The following is a 15970-nucleotide window of genomic DNA, read 5'->3' on the forward strand; positions in this document are numbered from 1 at the left end:
ACTTTTTAGTTCCCAATGAGTTGAAAGGGAGTTAGCTTGTTAGAAAAAGGTTGTTAGCTGATTGTTGAAAAGACAGCTTTTCTTGAACAAGCAGTGGAAGGGAACACACAAATATAACAAAAAGTACCAACAAAAGGAAAAGGCTGGGCTGTACAGTTCTGACCAAATATCAGAGTGGCCAGTTGCAGCGGTGCATGCGAGATGGGACGGGGAAGAGAAGCAATGCAGTGCAAGATGCATGGAGGACTGACGAGACCCATGGCAAAGCATGCTTGGTATCCACACATCACTGTGAACCAGTTCACAGTAAACTTCTTCAAAATAGTACTCGATTTTCCAGGCACACTTTTAAATCATTGCAGAGCACTTTAAATGGGTTTAACAGGCTTGTATGCCTGTTCACTTCAGGTTTAAATCATATTTAAACCATACTATTATATGTGCCCATACCATTAGACCAACAAAAAATAGATCTCCTAAAATAAATACATCCTTGTCACTGTGACTTGTTACGAGAGCTGCTTCACATCAGAAGCCACATTCATCATGAATATACTGGTCATACGCACCAGGGTTGCCAAACCTAATACTTTCTTTAAAATTGATAATCTGCAAACTTTTTACCAAGCTTTCTTACTGACATATAATTTTACAGAATGTGAACGCAAAATCCTTCTTTTAGGCCCCAAACAAGAGCTAGGCTCAAATTTAGGGATTTAACATGAACCATAGTAAAAAAAAAAAGTTAAGTTTGTAGATTATCAGTTAAAAAAAATTCTTCAGTTTGCAACCCTGCTTGGCTGCAGCAATAGCTTTACACCATGCTGCCTGTACCGCATAGATCCCCCACTCACCCCTATACCCTGATGCCCTGACCATAACACTTTCCCCTCAGCACAATCCCACAAGCCTTACTCCCACCAGCTCCCCACAACTTCCTGATACAGACCCCCAAAGGAGGACTACTGGTTGCCTATCTACAACCTAGCAGTGTTACAGGCAGCCCACAGGATGTAACAGCAGCACATGGCTTAGGGGTTGGGAGGAAGGGTTATGTGGCTACTAAGCCCTGAGAGAATGTTCCCTGCAGGGTGCTGCACTCCTGCTCAGACACTAGGTGGCACTGCTCTTCTCTGTCTGTCCAACAATCAGGCTTGTTCAGAGACGGGAAGTCAGTCAAGCTCCCAGTTGCTTAGTTTTTTTTTTGTTTGCTTGTTTGTTTTGTAACAAACTTTACAGATAGATGTCTTTAGCCCACCATCCCCAACCTTTTTTTTTTTTTTTAAACTGACTGTAAAATGTATGCTCCCCAATATGCAATCCTGATATGCACTTGCAAGCAAAAAGTACAGGCATCTGGAGACAACCACCTTCTGCCACAATCACTGGGGTCAGTAAGCTTCAACCACAGGCCTCTGCTGGAGTGTCAAGACCTTGAAGACAGAAGGAAGCATCACACCCAGACATTCAACTCATAACTGCGATATCAGCTGCTGCCCCCTAGCCACCTTGATAAAGACAGTTGCTTTCCCAACCCCTATGATCTCTTTAAACCAAAAAGGCCCTTAGGGTCTACCATTCCTCAAAATTACCAGCTGACTCTAGCTCTCAACGGTGGTAACTCAGACCAGAACCCCTCCGAGTATTTAGGCTTCCTGTAGATTGGGAAAATGGTGCTTCTGTGATAAAAGTACAGAGATGCATCCACTGCCAGTTTTGTACAGCTTACTACAAAACATTTTTCAGTAATTTAAGATGGTCTTTTTGCCCTTCCTCAATGGAACAAAAAAAAAAAAAGAGATGCTTTTAGGGCTTGGACAGCAAAAGGAACAGAGGAGCCCCAGGCAGTCTTCCTATTCTACTCCTACTTCCTGTGTTCTAGTGGTTCTACTTCTTTTGCTACCCCAGGTCTCCACTGCCTTACTTCCATTGACCCTTCTTAGTGGGTCACTGAAAACAAGGAGGACAGGCAGAAAAAGGTCTCTAGACTCCCCTTCACACACCTGGCACATAAAAGTCAAAGTCAATGTTTTATTTCAGGGGTAGGCAACATTTTTTGGCTGCAATGCCAAAAAAACCCACAGTGTCTACCTCGGAAGGTGCCAGAGTACTGGCATGCCAGAAAAACAAAATTGGGGGGGAGGGCAGCAGTATATGGCAGGACGCACTGCATATTAGTATATTTAATCATCATAAATGTTGCCTTTGCTGTTGTGTACTTTTTTTGTTAAGCATGTTGCAGTGAGAGAGAGAGAGAAAAATAAGAGAAAGAGTAGAGAGGGAAAGAGAAAGAAGAGAGAGGAAAGAAAGGAGAGCAGAACGAGAACCAGGCACACGAAGAACGACGTACGCACACACACACACAGAACCACATGTGCACAAACACAGAGAACCAGAACAGACGCGTGCACTCACACATCCAGAACCAGACATGTGTGCACACAGAACCAGATGCATGGCTGCACAGAACTGGGCTCCTAGGCCACTGGACAAAGTCTGACCCAACAATGCCTTAGGCCTGCCAGAGCCCCTGGGCTTCCCTGGGAGCCAGCCAGCCAAGGCCCCGGCTCAGAGCCTGCCCATCAGCCCAACCACCCACCCATTCCACACAGCTAAGCCCACAAAGGTGCAGTGCTCTTGACAAGGGGCATGCCAGCCTCATCCTAGTAGGGGGGCTGAGCCAATGCTGGGCTTGAAGCGGGTGGGAATCAGGCAGGCTCAGCTGCAAGCAGCCCGGGCTCTGTAGTTGGCAGCAGCTACCCAGAGCTGGGGCTGGCTGCAGCTGGGAGCCTGCAAACAGCTACATGGGAGCCTCAGAACAGACCGGGGGTGGGAGGCCTGAGGCAGCACAACCTGATCTGGGGATCTTTAAGAAGAGGCTTGATGCCTACCTGGCTGGACTCATTTAAGTCCAGTTTTTCTCCCGCCCAGGCGGGGGGTCGGACTTGAAGATCTACAAGGTCCCTTCCAACCCTACTTCTATGATTCTAACCTTGGCCCTTCCCCTGCTACCAGCACAGCCGATGACTGGGCTCCAGAGCCTGGAACAGCTGCTTGTAGCCTGCCTGGGCTCTGGGCCACTTCCGCAAGCAGAAGGCAGGCTGCAGACAGCTGTGCCGGGCTCCACAGCTCCAGCATCAGCTCCTTGCTGGCGGTGACTGCACGCACACCTTGGAGCTGACAGTGGGGATAGGACCTGGCCCTGAGGCAGCACAGCCCTCCTGCTGTCCACTCTGAGGTGCACGTGCAGTCACCGCCAGCATGGACCTGATGCCAGAGCTGTAGAGCCCACACAGCTGTTTGCAGCTGCCTAGAGCCTAGGCTAACTACAAACAGCTGTGCTGGGCTCCAGAGCCCCACCATCACCACTGTGCCGGAAGCGGGGGAGAGACTGGGCTTGCGCTGCCTCAGGCCCCTCCCACTGCCCGCTCCCAGGTGCCCGTGCATGCACCAGTACACAGCTGATGCCGGAACCCAGCACAGCTATTTGCAGCCTGCCTGCTGCACCCAGCCCCGGCTCTGGGTAGCTGCTGCCAACCATGGAGCCTGGGCTGCTTGCAGCAGGGCTTGCAGCTTCCCAGCCACCTGTTGGGAGCAGCCTGGGCTCTGTGGTTCGCAGCAGCTACCCAGAGCCGGGGTTGGTGGCATGCCAAGCAAAATTACCTCACATGCCTGCTCAGCACACGTGCCAGGGAGTTGCCAACCCCTGCTTTATTTCTTTTTTTTCTCTCTCACTATCCCTTAGGCAGTATTGTCAAAACTCAGGTCATTAAAAAAAAAAGTCAAGTAATATTGTATTTATTTCATTTGCCTTCTAGTTTTGAATCATCAAACTATACTCAGGTCACGTTTTCAAATCTCCACCACCACATGGACTAGAAACTACTTTTTCTTTTTACAGACACTGAGGTTCTCATAATCACACAAACCAAGAGCTGGTGCTTTAAGAAAAGCATCAAATACCACAAAAGTAATGACTAAATTACAAGACTTAGCAACATTTCTCTGGATCCTCATTGGGGATACATTAGTTTACTTTTTTTTTTTTTTTTTTTAATTTTTACCATTACCAAATAATAGGGTATTTTTCCTCCAAAAAAAAACAAAAACAAAAACCCCCACCTGCAATGATCCTCTTCAACAAATTAAGGGATTTTTTTTCAAGGGGGGGGGATTTTATCACAAGTCCCCCTCTGCGTTTGTAGCCCATGCTCCATACTGCTGCCAGATACGTGTTCCTTGGTAAATGGGGAAAGTGAGGCAGGTACTCCCAAGGCTTTAGGAGACTATTCCTGCCTGGGAATTCCTGGGGCGTACAGAATCAGGCCCCTCAAACCTGAAAGGCCCATACCCCAGGAAGGCTGGAGAGCCCAGACAGCTTCATGGTGCCCAACCTCTTCCACCCTAGGCAAACAGATGTGGGCCTCTATAAACCAGCCCCATTTATTACTACCTTCTGTTGCAGCCAAAGATTTGAGGATTTGTGACAAGACAAAAAGTATGGACATCTGTTTGTTTTCACTTTTTGCCACCATAAACATTTTTATGGAGGCATAAAGGCGACATCTGTCATGGATTCTTTCAAAATAAGTCAATATTCTACCAGGCTCATTTGTGCGTCACTCTTAAATAAGCCTATGTATGGGTGACAGGCAAGTCTTGCCCTCCTTCCTGGATAAAAGGCAGGGGATCTGAAGGAGGTATGCAGGATTTACCTAGCTTGCACAGGCATTTTGCAAGTCAATAAGATGAAGGCACAGCACTGTCACAGGCAGAAAAAACATAACGTTCCAGGATTCTAGAGAAGAAACAACAGTAATCAGGTGAACCTGAAGCAGAGTCTATGGTTTTTTTCCCCTTTTCACCCAGAAGCAAAGGAAGGTCCACTGTTAAAGAATGGGAAGATAGTCTATAAAATGGTGATGCCACACAGTGCAGACAAAAAACATGCCTGGGAGAAGAGAGAAGGTATTAGGCAAGACAGGACAGACCCTACATTGCTCTCGCTCTCTCTCTCTTTTTTTTTTTTTTTTTTTTAGGGGAAAAAACAAAAACAAAAGAAAGGAAGAGAAAAAGAAAGGCAGTAACAAAAAATAGCCCCTCAAAAGAAGGGCTCTGAGAGGTCTGCAGGCTTCAAGAAGCATGTGCCAAAAGAAAAGAGAGTGTTCCATATTAAGCCAGCCAAGCAGCTGAAGGGCAGGAAGTGAAGACTACCATTTGTAGCCCTGTAGTACAGTATGAGAGATGGAATTAGGGCATGCAGTATGAGTACTACTAGGGCTTAAATATCTCTGAGCTTGAGTGCTTGAGGCACTTGTTTACTCCTAGTGAGGATGTGCATATGAGAAAAAAAGCACTTGAAGGAGAACTCAGGGTTCCACAAGAGAAGAAGCAGTGCCGTGGCACAGAGGAGCCCAAGTCCCCTCCCCTACAAATGTCTCCAGGGTTTCAGCAGGAAGGGGCTTGCTAAATAGGGGAGCAGCACTAGTAGCGATGTCCAGCTCCCATGTTGCCCTGCTACCAATGCCCAGAAAGACTACACATTTTCTGGTGCACTTTTTCTTCCTGAGACTAAGCTGTGGTTCAAATGGGTGCAGTGATTTATGTTGTCCCAAACTAAAACGTTTTGTTTTTATTTTCTTGAGAGAAAATTTTACTGAAATATTTTACTTGGAAAAAAGCTTCATTGAAAACTACCTTTTTCACAGGAAAATATTTCATTGGAAAATTTTCAAGCACAGCTAATTCTACTTGTCTTGTACATCATTCTACTAAATCAGAGGCAGTCGTATCTTTTGAATTATTGATGGAATAAAAGACTGATCTTATGAGTTATATACTAGCTGTGTTTAGGGATTATCCAGTGATATATGCTGCAACTGGCTACTGCCCAAATGTTTTCCTTTAGCCTGTTGCAAAAAAATATTATCAAGTTGTTCACAGATATTTTGCAAACTTTAAAGGAATCAAATGTGTTTATACATTATGTTTTACAAATACTATTTAACCCAGTTCTGTAACTGACACATTGTTAAAACATCACATTTGGGAAAGGCATATACCTGATCCAATGCATAATGCCTCATGGGAACTATGTGAACAGCAACTACCCACCAGAATGAACTCACAGAAAAAAATAAAGGACAGAGATACACATACGTCATACAGCACATTTTTCGCAGAACAACCACTCCCTTTCTGACCTCAGTATCTTTGTGCTAAAGGGAAATCTAGTAAACACCTTTAAAAGGCAATTTTAGGAACAAAAATTCAGGAAGCTAGGAACTAGGACACTGGAAACCAAGGACTGAATGCCAATATTGATTCTGACATGCTATAATCTACCTCTGAAAGTCTAATAACCTCTGCCCTTTTGATATATCTGGATCTCCCAGTAATCAAGCTTCTTTTCTTCTACTAATTGCTTGTCTGCTACCCCTGGGAATTTCTCCCCCCCCTCGAATTTCACAGCTCTCCCCACTTTTCTTAACAAATCCTGTGCTTGCCTTCATCCCCAGACCTGAGGAAGAATGGGTTGCATTCAAAAGCTTGTCTAATTTTATCACAACTATGCAGTTGGTCTACTGAGAGAGAGATATCACCAAAAAAATCTTGCCTCTCCTATCAAATAAGTGAAAAGCGTTTCATAATAACTTCTTAATGCAGGTTTATTTCCAGCTAGACAAATCTAGAAAGGAAGAAAAAAAGCATTGTCAATATGCTAGAGGTCACATTTTATTGATTTACAGAATATTTTTAGGCATGCAGTCCTTTCAATGGGATTGGAAGAGGTGCACAGTAACATTTTTTTTTCACTCCCAATTTTTATATTTAAGCCTATACTCCTGGATACTATATTAAGTGATCCAGTTTATTTAAAATATACTTTTACTTTAAAATATGATATGGTGCTATGGTTACAAAAAACAGCTAAGATTATCTTGAGTGAAAGCAGTTAGTAATAAACACAGCTGGACGTGGAGTGGTAGCAGTCACAGTGTGCGAGCTTCCCCCACCCCCTGCGTCTGGCTGGGCAGGAGGCGCCTGCACAGCAGCACAGGATCGTGCGTGATGCTCCATCCCTGCCTGCCCATGCGTACCCCCTTAGAGCCTTCTCAAGTACCCCCAGGGGTACACGTTCCCTTGGTTGACAACTCCTGCCCTAATTCACTAATTTCCATTCTTTAGATCTCTGTTCATTTCCTTTGGTCTGCCACCATCCTCATCCTGAAAGTCCAACTGTCATTTAAAAATAAAATATGAAAAAACAAGGGTCACTTTCCTGTAACTCGAGGTCTTAACATTGTTTTCTGTGCATTTACACTTTTGAGTTATATTGATTAGGCATCTTTGACTGCTGGAAACTTTCAGTAGCGGTCCCCATTCAAGACCCCTCACACCTCTTGCCTGTGCCCTTGTGGCTCAGAACATTAGCAGCCAGTACTGAGAAAGGCGTCCTGGACACACTCATTGCCTTCTACATTCAAAAATGAAATCAGGACTAAGGAAGTAGAGAAAGGCAGGCAGGGAGTGTGAACGTATAGAACCCACACCTCAAACTCTGCTTATATGTAAGTAACTATTTCCTTTTTGGCTTTCTTAGGAGTTGGGAGAATACTATTATTCCCCCTGGATGGTGGGGCAAAGATCTAGGTAAAGTGAGGTTGCAATACTGCCCTATCCTACTGTGTATCAGATCTACACACAAAGGAATAACCTTTTACAACAGTATGACTCAAGCTCTGGGTGGCAGTTCTAAGAGGCTTCGGAAGACTCAATGAAAGAATACCCAACTACAGTGGTTTATGCTTTCACCTACAGTGTCCCCGCAGGCAGTTATAGCAGAGCTGCTGGCAGAGTAAATAAATGGCCCCTTTTAAGCATGCACTAAAGAGTTCATCTGCCAATACTTTAATCCAGAGGTAGGCAACATTTTTTGGCTGGAGTGCTGAAAAAACCACAACATCTACCTTGGAAGGTGCTGGAGTGCTGACATGTCGGAGCTGTTTGTAGCCTCCCGGGTGCAGCCAGCCCATAGAACCCAGTCTGCTTGCAGCAAGGCTTGTAGCCTCCCAGCTGCCTGCTTGGAGCAGCCTGGGTTGGCGGTCATGTGCCCAGCAAAATGACTTTGAGTGCTATATGCTCAGCATGCATGCCAGGGGTTGCTGACGCCTGCCTCAGTCGGTACATAATGGGGTCAAATAGACTGTCTGAGAAGTCCCCAGTAAAGCCCCAGGAAAAATACTGAAAACTCATGCCTAGCAGCTGCGGCTGGAATATCAGATGCAACAGATCAGAGGCTTCTAGCAGGAGGATCGAAAGAGCTCCCTCTGCTGGGGACTTTAAACCCCACCGACAGCCTCTATCTCCTGCAGCTGGCAGCCTGGCCAGAACTGCCAGGCATATGATTTAAAGTCCCTAGCAGGAGAAGCATTTTGGCTTATCCCCAGCCCACTGACAGTCTTGGGCCACAGCCAACGATCAGCTGATTGTCAGTCTCAGGGCTGGAACTATGTTGGGGCAATATCCAGAGCCTGGTACAGTCCCAACCCCAAAACCGACAGTCAGCCCTCGGCATATATTACATTTAATATTTAAGGCACTATACCTACCAGCAGCAAAAATGTTCTATATTATACTGAGAGCATTTTTATGTATCATTTGCCATTTTAAGGTGCCTTACACTGGGTGTACATGTAATCTATGCTGCGATTATGTAGCAGTGGAAAGAAGCTGTATTCAAGGAAAACTTCCAATTATTAGATTCTATACCTGGAAGATTATCACCAATTTATAAATGTTCCACCTAATTATTGGACGGTTGGTTTTATATTCAGGGTCGTCTTATACAGTGATTTTCAAGACTCAAAAGAAGAATTTTGAGAATATACTTAATATAGGATATACTGACCTAAAGGAGGCAATAGGGTTAAGAGTTTGTGCACTATTATGCAACGAATGGCTGGTCCCTTATGATGAAATGGAAGTGCAAATGTTTCTAAATGGGCAAGGTTCATTAAACAGAGGAAGGTAAGCTTTTAGCTCCCTTGTCCTCCCAAATTCAGCTGCTTCTACAGGTTCCTAAAGTGCAGGCTTGAGTAAGTCAAGGGAACCATAGGATAAATGCAAAGCTGGGAAGGAAAGGGAAAACACTAATAGGAAAATCTCTGGTTGGTCTGTAGGTCAGAGACTTAACTGGTGTTGGTCCAAATCTGTTGGAATGATCGACTTAGGGGAGCACTGATAGAGATTTTTGGGGCTGATACCGATAGCCAATTTAAGGAGGCATATCGGTCAATTCCAACCTGATTTCCAATACCAGCCCAGCAGCTTGAAGAGCAGTGCCCAAATGGTAAGTCTGTTGTGGTGGAAGGGGAGGGGGGAGGGAAGGGACATGGGAGCATGTCGGTGTGCGTGTGGATATGTGGAGTGTGGGGGAAAGGGTGGCTTGGGTGTGTGAGAGGGTGTGGGTGCATGTGTATGGTGGGGTGTGCACGTGGGACTTACCCTACAAACACTCACTCACTCCTCCCCGCCCCTAGTCCCTTCGTCCCCACACACACACACGCGCGCGCACACACCCCCCAGGGTACTGGTACAGTTCTGTGCTCCTACCATACAGGGATGCAGCTGAAAGCCACGTGGTGCTGGAGCAGTATGTGGGCAGGAAGTCAGGGAAATGGCTGGTGGTGGGGCAGGGCTGGGCTGCTGCATTCCTGCTGAGGCTCCCCCTGGGCCCTACTGCCCCTGTCTCTTGTCACCTTTGACAGGCAGCCAGGAGCAGATAAATATTTTCTAAGTGCTTCAGGGGCCCCATGGGCCCCTAAGAATGGCCTGGCAGGCCATATTTTGCCCACCCCTGTACTAGATTGACAGTCTTCCAGAAAAAGAACTCTATCTACCCACAGAACAAGTACAGGTACCAGTATAATTGACTTACTTGTCCTGAAGGAACCACTTCATCAGAATCATGCCCATCTATATGGCCTGTCAATACCTGACCTCTCTGCTGACATTGCTAGTAAAGACGCCACTGATAATAATCTTTTCCAAAGGTATTTTTGTGATGTGCATACCTATCCATTGGAACTAAACTGAGATTCACCAACCCATTTTACATATGACACGGAACAGAAATTAGAAGTCATTTAAAAGTTAAGTCCCACTAGTCCATCACCAATACAATACATTATAACTAGTTGTACAAATAGGACTCAAAATTTAGGACACCTACTTACCAGCTGACTTATGGAAAGATATGTTAGTATTTCTCACACACGAAAACAGAAAAGAAAAGGAAATGAATTCTATTCTGATACTTATTACTGAAAACATTTCTGATGCATGCAAGTAAGGGACAGACGCTAAGTTCCACGGACAGCGGCTCATTCATATAAAATGTTCAATACAGATCAAGATCAGCAATCATCCATGAAGATATTTACTAGAACTGTTTTAAAGTCCTGGAAATCTTCCTACAGTTCAAATACACAAATGATGCTGTGTAATCTCTGCAAAACTAAATTATAATGTTTCTTTACCATTCCAAATAGCAAATTTAAAAGATTCTAAGAAAAAAAACCTTTAAATTACAAATAAATGCAATAAGTACTCACGTTGACCCCACCGTCCAGTCCTTGGGTTTAAATAATTTGGATAAAGCCCATTGGGACGATCCATTTTTTGAAGTAGCTTCCGAATGTGCATGACCTAAATTAAAGGAAAACAATCAGAATCAGCCCAAGTGACTTCCAGCTGCACTCAATGTTCATTTAAATGTCATCTTTCTTCTTTAATAATAAATACTCATAATTTAATTAAATAGGATCCCTCAGAGCCATTCGTAAATTGGGCACTTTTGTTCAGTAGCTATTCACTTAGATCGACACCACAAGTATGATTTCTTAAAATGTGTGTTTAGGGAATAATAAAACAACCCCCACTTATTTTTAATTTAAAGCATTTTGGCAGTGCAAATTCAAATACTAAAATTATTTGCCTGTTACTGGAAAAATGGTAACAGAATGCAACATATTCCTGTGCAAACATACAGTATACAGCTCAAGTCTTTTTACAAGACTAGAATGCAAGCAGACTAACCTTGTTGTAATAGACAGGATCCCCAGTCAGGTAGCTGAGGTGGACAAATTCCATGTGAAGAGTACCAAACTCAGCCAGGATGCTGCTGCCTGCAGAAGCCCAGCCCCAGTTTCGACCTACACCACTGTGTTCCAGTGAATATAAAAGGAAGAGCAGAGAAGGGGAAGTGTGTGAATGGGCGGGGGGGAGGGGAGAATCAACAGGACAGGACACAAAAGGGCATCATTAGAATTCAAATCATGTGCAGTAAATCTCATGAATTTAGACAACCTATTAGTAAGTTTACAGCAAATTGGTATCATACCACACCTAGAATGATGGGATTTCTTTGAAAAAACACTTTATAACCTGATAAAGTATTGAGTATTGCTTAACTAGGCAATAAAATATCTCCACTACACCTTGAAATAAAGAGGCTCTCCATATGATTTTTATAATATCCAATTCTAATCTCTCTGTATTTATTACATTTAACTGCAGGTGTCAGTTCTTTGCTTCCTCAGCTGAGTTTCCCACAGCAGATCAAACCCATACTGGGGAAAAGGAAGGAAGAGAAATGATACCCTATTTACCCAAATCCAAGACAACTTTGAATTTAAGACATCGTCCCAATAATTAGATTCTATACTTGGAAAATTAGAAATTTGTTACAATTTTTCCACGTACAGAACTCACTCACTCTGGGGGGGGGGAGTTGTTTTAAATTTACCCCACCCCCATTGGCACATGATACATTTTTACTGTACACAAATAAGTGGCAATCACAGTATAACAAAGATACAGAATATCTTAGTTGCATGAAATCTGCTGTTCCTTTTCTTTTTGATGACAAGAACATAAACATAAAACCTAAAAAACAGAATTAAAGCTAAAGAAATTCAAAATGGTTAAGGTCTAGACAGCTCCCCCCACCCCAAAAGGAGCTACCTGCAGCTCTGTCCTGCTCCCCAACTGGGCCCTGCAACCACACATTCCAGCCCCAGGCCACAAGTCCCATGCATCATCTGGTTGGGCAGCAGCCCCAGCCCTGCTCAGGAGCCCTTCCCCTCCTCTCCCCCCCCACATCAAGACTTACTAGGCTCCCTGGTAGCCATGTGCATACATGAGCACACATGGGCAACATGCTGCCCCCCTACTTGACTGCCCTCCTCCTGCTCTCCTCCGCTCCTTGCAGGCTGGAAATCTGCCAGCCTACAGACAGCTCTTTGCAAAAGTGGAAAATATGAATGTTTCTCCAGTAAAATGAAAAATCCACATTTTTCTCTGTTAAAATGGAAAACCCATTGGTTTTTTTCATTTTTCCATGGAAAACGGAAAACCCGGATCCCTGATAATCACATACAAGGAACTCTCACTAAATACAATGTCTATCATTATGTTGCTACCAGAAGCAGCTATGCTTAGTAATGGAAACCAATTAAAAAAAAAAAAAAAACACGGCCCATGTTAGACAAACATATTGATGGTACTTTTTTTTGTTTTTTGTTTTTTTTTTTAAGGGCCTAAAAAAAGGTGGCATGGAACTGGCACTGGGCCGGAGGTACTGCACTGCAATACCTGGCCGGCACTGGGAGGGCCAGAGCCAGGCCTGACACCCTTCCCTTGGTGCCAAAAATGCACCGTTATTAATAAATTTTAAAAAAAGATTTACATAGTTGATGGGGTAGAAGAAAATACAAGGACCTGGAGGACTGTGGCTACATAGTACAGAGTGGGTTGGGGGAGGACACAACTAAGTTACATAGTAAGAATGTAGCCTACTTAGCCTGGGGAGGGAGGGAGGAAATATGCAGTTTTGGGCATGACCCTTACAAAGAAAAGATACAAAGAGTCCTACACAGAGAAGCCTCCTTGTTACAAAAGTCAGGGGTTTTAAAGGGCAGGCACAGATACAAGTAACAGGATTCAGAGAACAATTGTAGGGGTTGGGGAGAGTCCAGCTGTAAGTGTTTTCAGTCACAATCCATTGGAGGGGACAGTCAGACAATCATTTCTGGGTGCTTCCAAGCAACGGTCCACTGAGGTGTCTGCATACTGGCACTCGCACATGATGTGTTCCATACAGCTATGGGATACTCAGACACATAGGGCAGTCTCACTTCTGGGCTCCATGCTCCAAGGGCCCTGACAATCAGCATCTCAACCACCACCTTGTATTCCTGGCTCCTCAAAATGTCCACCAGCAGCTGATGCATCATCAGCTTCCACTCACAGACAAATGGGATGGTGACATCTATCATCATGATGCACTTGTTCTCTTCATTGGCCATGACTACGTGGATGTATAACTTGATCTGGCAGCCTTGGACACTGTGGTTGACGGACACGGTTCCAGCTGAAGCCAGGATGGCCTTCATCAGCCAGTCCTGGATGGCATTGTGGCAGACCTGCCACACTTTGGGAGGGTCTCCGATTCATATCTCTGGCAGCTCTCTTCAGGTTTTGCCCTCAGGTTGCCAGCATACTTGGCTCAGACAGCATCCTTCAGGAACCTCTCCAGGCAGATCCTCAGGTGGGGGGTCATGGTGATGCAACTGGCATTGGGGGCTGGGAGCAACGAGACTCCCAGCTCCTGGCACTCTTTGGACCTGGTTCAGGTGCTGCCTATGCACTTCCTGAGGTGGTAAGTGGCATTATAGGTTTGACTCCACAATGAGACAAAGAACCTGCCATCTTAGCTGAACTCACCATCCAGTAAACTGTTCAGAAAGGTGGCCAGGTATCTGTCAGTGGGCTGTCTGGTGATTCTTCTGTGGGCCATCTCCCTCAGGACACTGGTGGTGATGCTACTTACCATCTTGTCTGGGCAGATCAGGAAACAGAAGGCATGAGTGACCACCACAACATCGCAGAGATCACCCACACAAGGGATGCTGGCACCTCCCTGCCAGCAAGGGACATGCAGGATCTCTTTGCTAGCCTGGAGTGGCAGGTGCAGCCACTCTCTCAGCAGATGCTTAACCTGCCTTTTTAAGGGGGGTCTTGAGGATCTGGTAGAACCCCAGATTCAGGATCCCTTACACTGCCTCGGAATGGTTGGACTAGTACAGAATACCCAGTTCGAGTCATGAATGGGGGCTAATTAGAACATGGATTTTTTGTGCCTGGTATCTGGAGTACACACACACACACACACACACACACACACTGAGCTGTAGGATCACCATGGCTCAAAATGCTGTTGACTGGTGGGGTCCAGCCCAATGAACTACTGGTATGTGATAAATTATGATCTTTTGGCTTTGGACTAATACCATGTATAGTTTGTACTATATGTAAGTAGATGCCAAAGTTCTGCCCAAAAGTGTATTTATGGAGTGCCTGTGCTAAAACTTGCAACAGTTTCAAAAAAAGGTAATATGCATCAATTCTGGATGAACTAAATGCATGGGTACTATATGCAAATTGCTACAGCCATGTTTAATTTCAAGGTTGTTAATTTTGCTCTGTTATTTCCTTGTGCTCAGGGAGAACAGGGTCTGACATTAAAGAGGCTGCCAGGGGAGAAAGTTGGGGAGAAACAAAGAACAAAGGGGCTACCTGACACCCCAAATTTCTTTTCCCTGCTGAAGATTTAGGTGGGGGAGAAATTCAAGGCATACTTCCAATAATCAGGTTGTATACCTGGAAAATTTTAGCAAATGTGTACATTTTCCATATACAGAATCTAATTGTTGGGGTGTCATCTTATCATTAAGTATTTGAGTAAATACCATATTTAAAAATACCTCTAGTCTAGGCTCCATCTGAATGTACTTTTTGTTTAGAAATGTAGTAGTAGTACTAATAGCATTTGAATTTCTTGATGCAACAAAAGAACACCCCATACAGCGTATGAAACCCATAACATTTATGTTGTCTGTAGCTATATTCATTTTTAACATGCTGTCTACAGTGACTAAAGGCCCAGTAAATACAGGTCCCAAGACAACAGAGAGCACTGTATAATAAGCACATGGGCTACATGTTTCTTATGCTAAGTGAACAGACACACGCCAGTTACTTTTAATGTAGATTCGGTAGAGACTTTAGACTCCTAATAAATTTATTCCAAAGGGCAGTTAAATGCCATTTGACTGCACCTTCCTCACTTCCCTTCCCTAGAGAAGATAGAACTGTGCCTCTGACTTCTGGTTTAAAATATTACAAAAGAAAATTGGTTACCTTTTCAGATTCACCATTGCCCAAGGTATACCTGTGGGTGTGTTGAAGGCAGGAAGCAGCTTTCCTGCCAGCTGCACTGCTTTGATCTTGAAAACCTGGAGATAGAAAGATGAGCTGCTCAGTTACAAACACACGTTTCCTTAAATGAGGTACAAAGTACAAAGGCTGTCACTGTAAAACTTACATTTCCCCCTCTTGTTCTATTAATACAAGAGCAAATTATCAAAATGGAATATATTAACATTTGATTTGCTTTTCAGCAATTCTAAATTTATTTTCTGTTCACTTCTCATATTTCACTAAGATTTAAATATGGAAGTATGACCAGTCAGTTTCACTTTCTAACTTTTAGGCTTAATAATAATAATAATAATAATAATCATCTTTCTGGGTTCCCACTAAAGATGACTATGAAGAAAAAACAGTTCAAACCAAGTATATCAAGATGCTTTCTGAAACCATCTTTACAAGTACATATGTTGGGCCTAAAAGCAAGGCAGTATTTGTGTGAAGAAACTAGCATAGAAATATTAAAGATTTCAACATTAGAGATTCCCCACCTTTTCCATGATATATGCTATAGGCAGGTAAAGTTTTTATATTTTTTAAATATACTCACACTATATACAGTTCCAATTTAACCCATTCCTGAAATTCATCTTCACTGATCATAAACAATAAGTAGTGACTCTCTAATATTTCTCTC

At 44.0% G+C, this 15970-nt stretch overlaps 1 protein-coding gene across 1 annotated transcript in view; it reads right to left on the reverse strand.

Moving 5' to 3' along the window:
- MAN1A2 (mannosidase alpha class 1A member 2) overlaps window positions 1-15970 on the reverse strand; it is a 248716-nt gene that overhangs the window by 74390 nt on the left and 158356 nt on the right. Inside the window, exons 6-8 of the mRNA XM_019516076.1 lie at window positions 15265-15359; window positions 11101-11224; window positions 10617-10710 (exon numbers count right to left, since the gene is read on the reverse strand). Coding sequence (XP_019371621.1) covers window positions 10617-10710; window positions 11101-11224; window positions 15265-15359 — 313 coding nt within the window. The remainder of the gene's footprint in view (window positions 1-10616; window positions 10711-11100; window positions 11225-15264; window positions 15360-15970) is intronic.

Source organism: Gavialis gangeticus, unplaced genomic scaffold (genome assembly GCF_001723915.1).
Source record: "Gavialis gangeticus isolate Ggan-Ray unplaced genomic scaffold, GavGan_comp1, whole genome shotgun sequence".
Lineage (NCBI taxonomy): Eukaryota > Metazoa > Chordata > Crocodylia > Gavialidae > Gavialis > Gavialis gangeticus.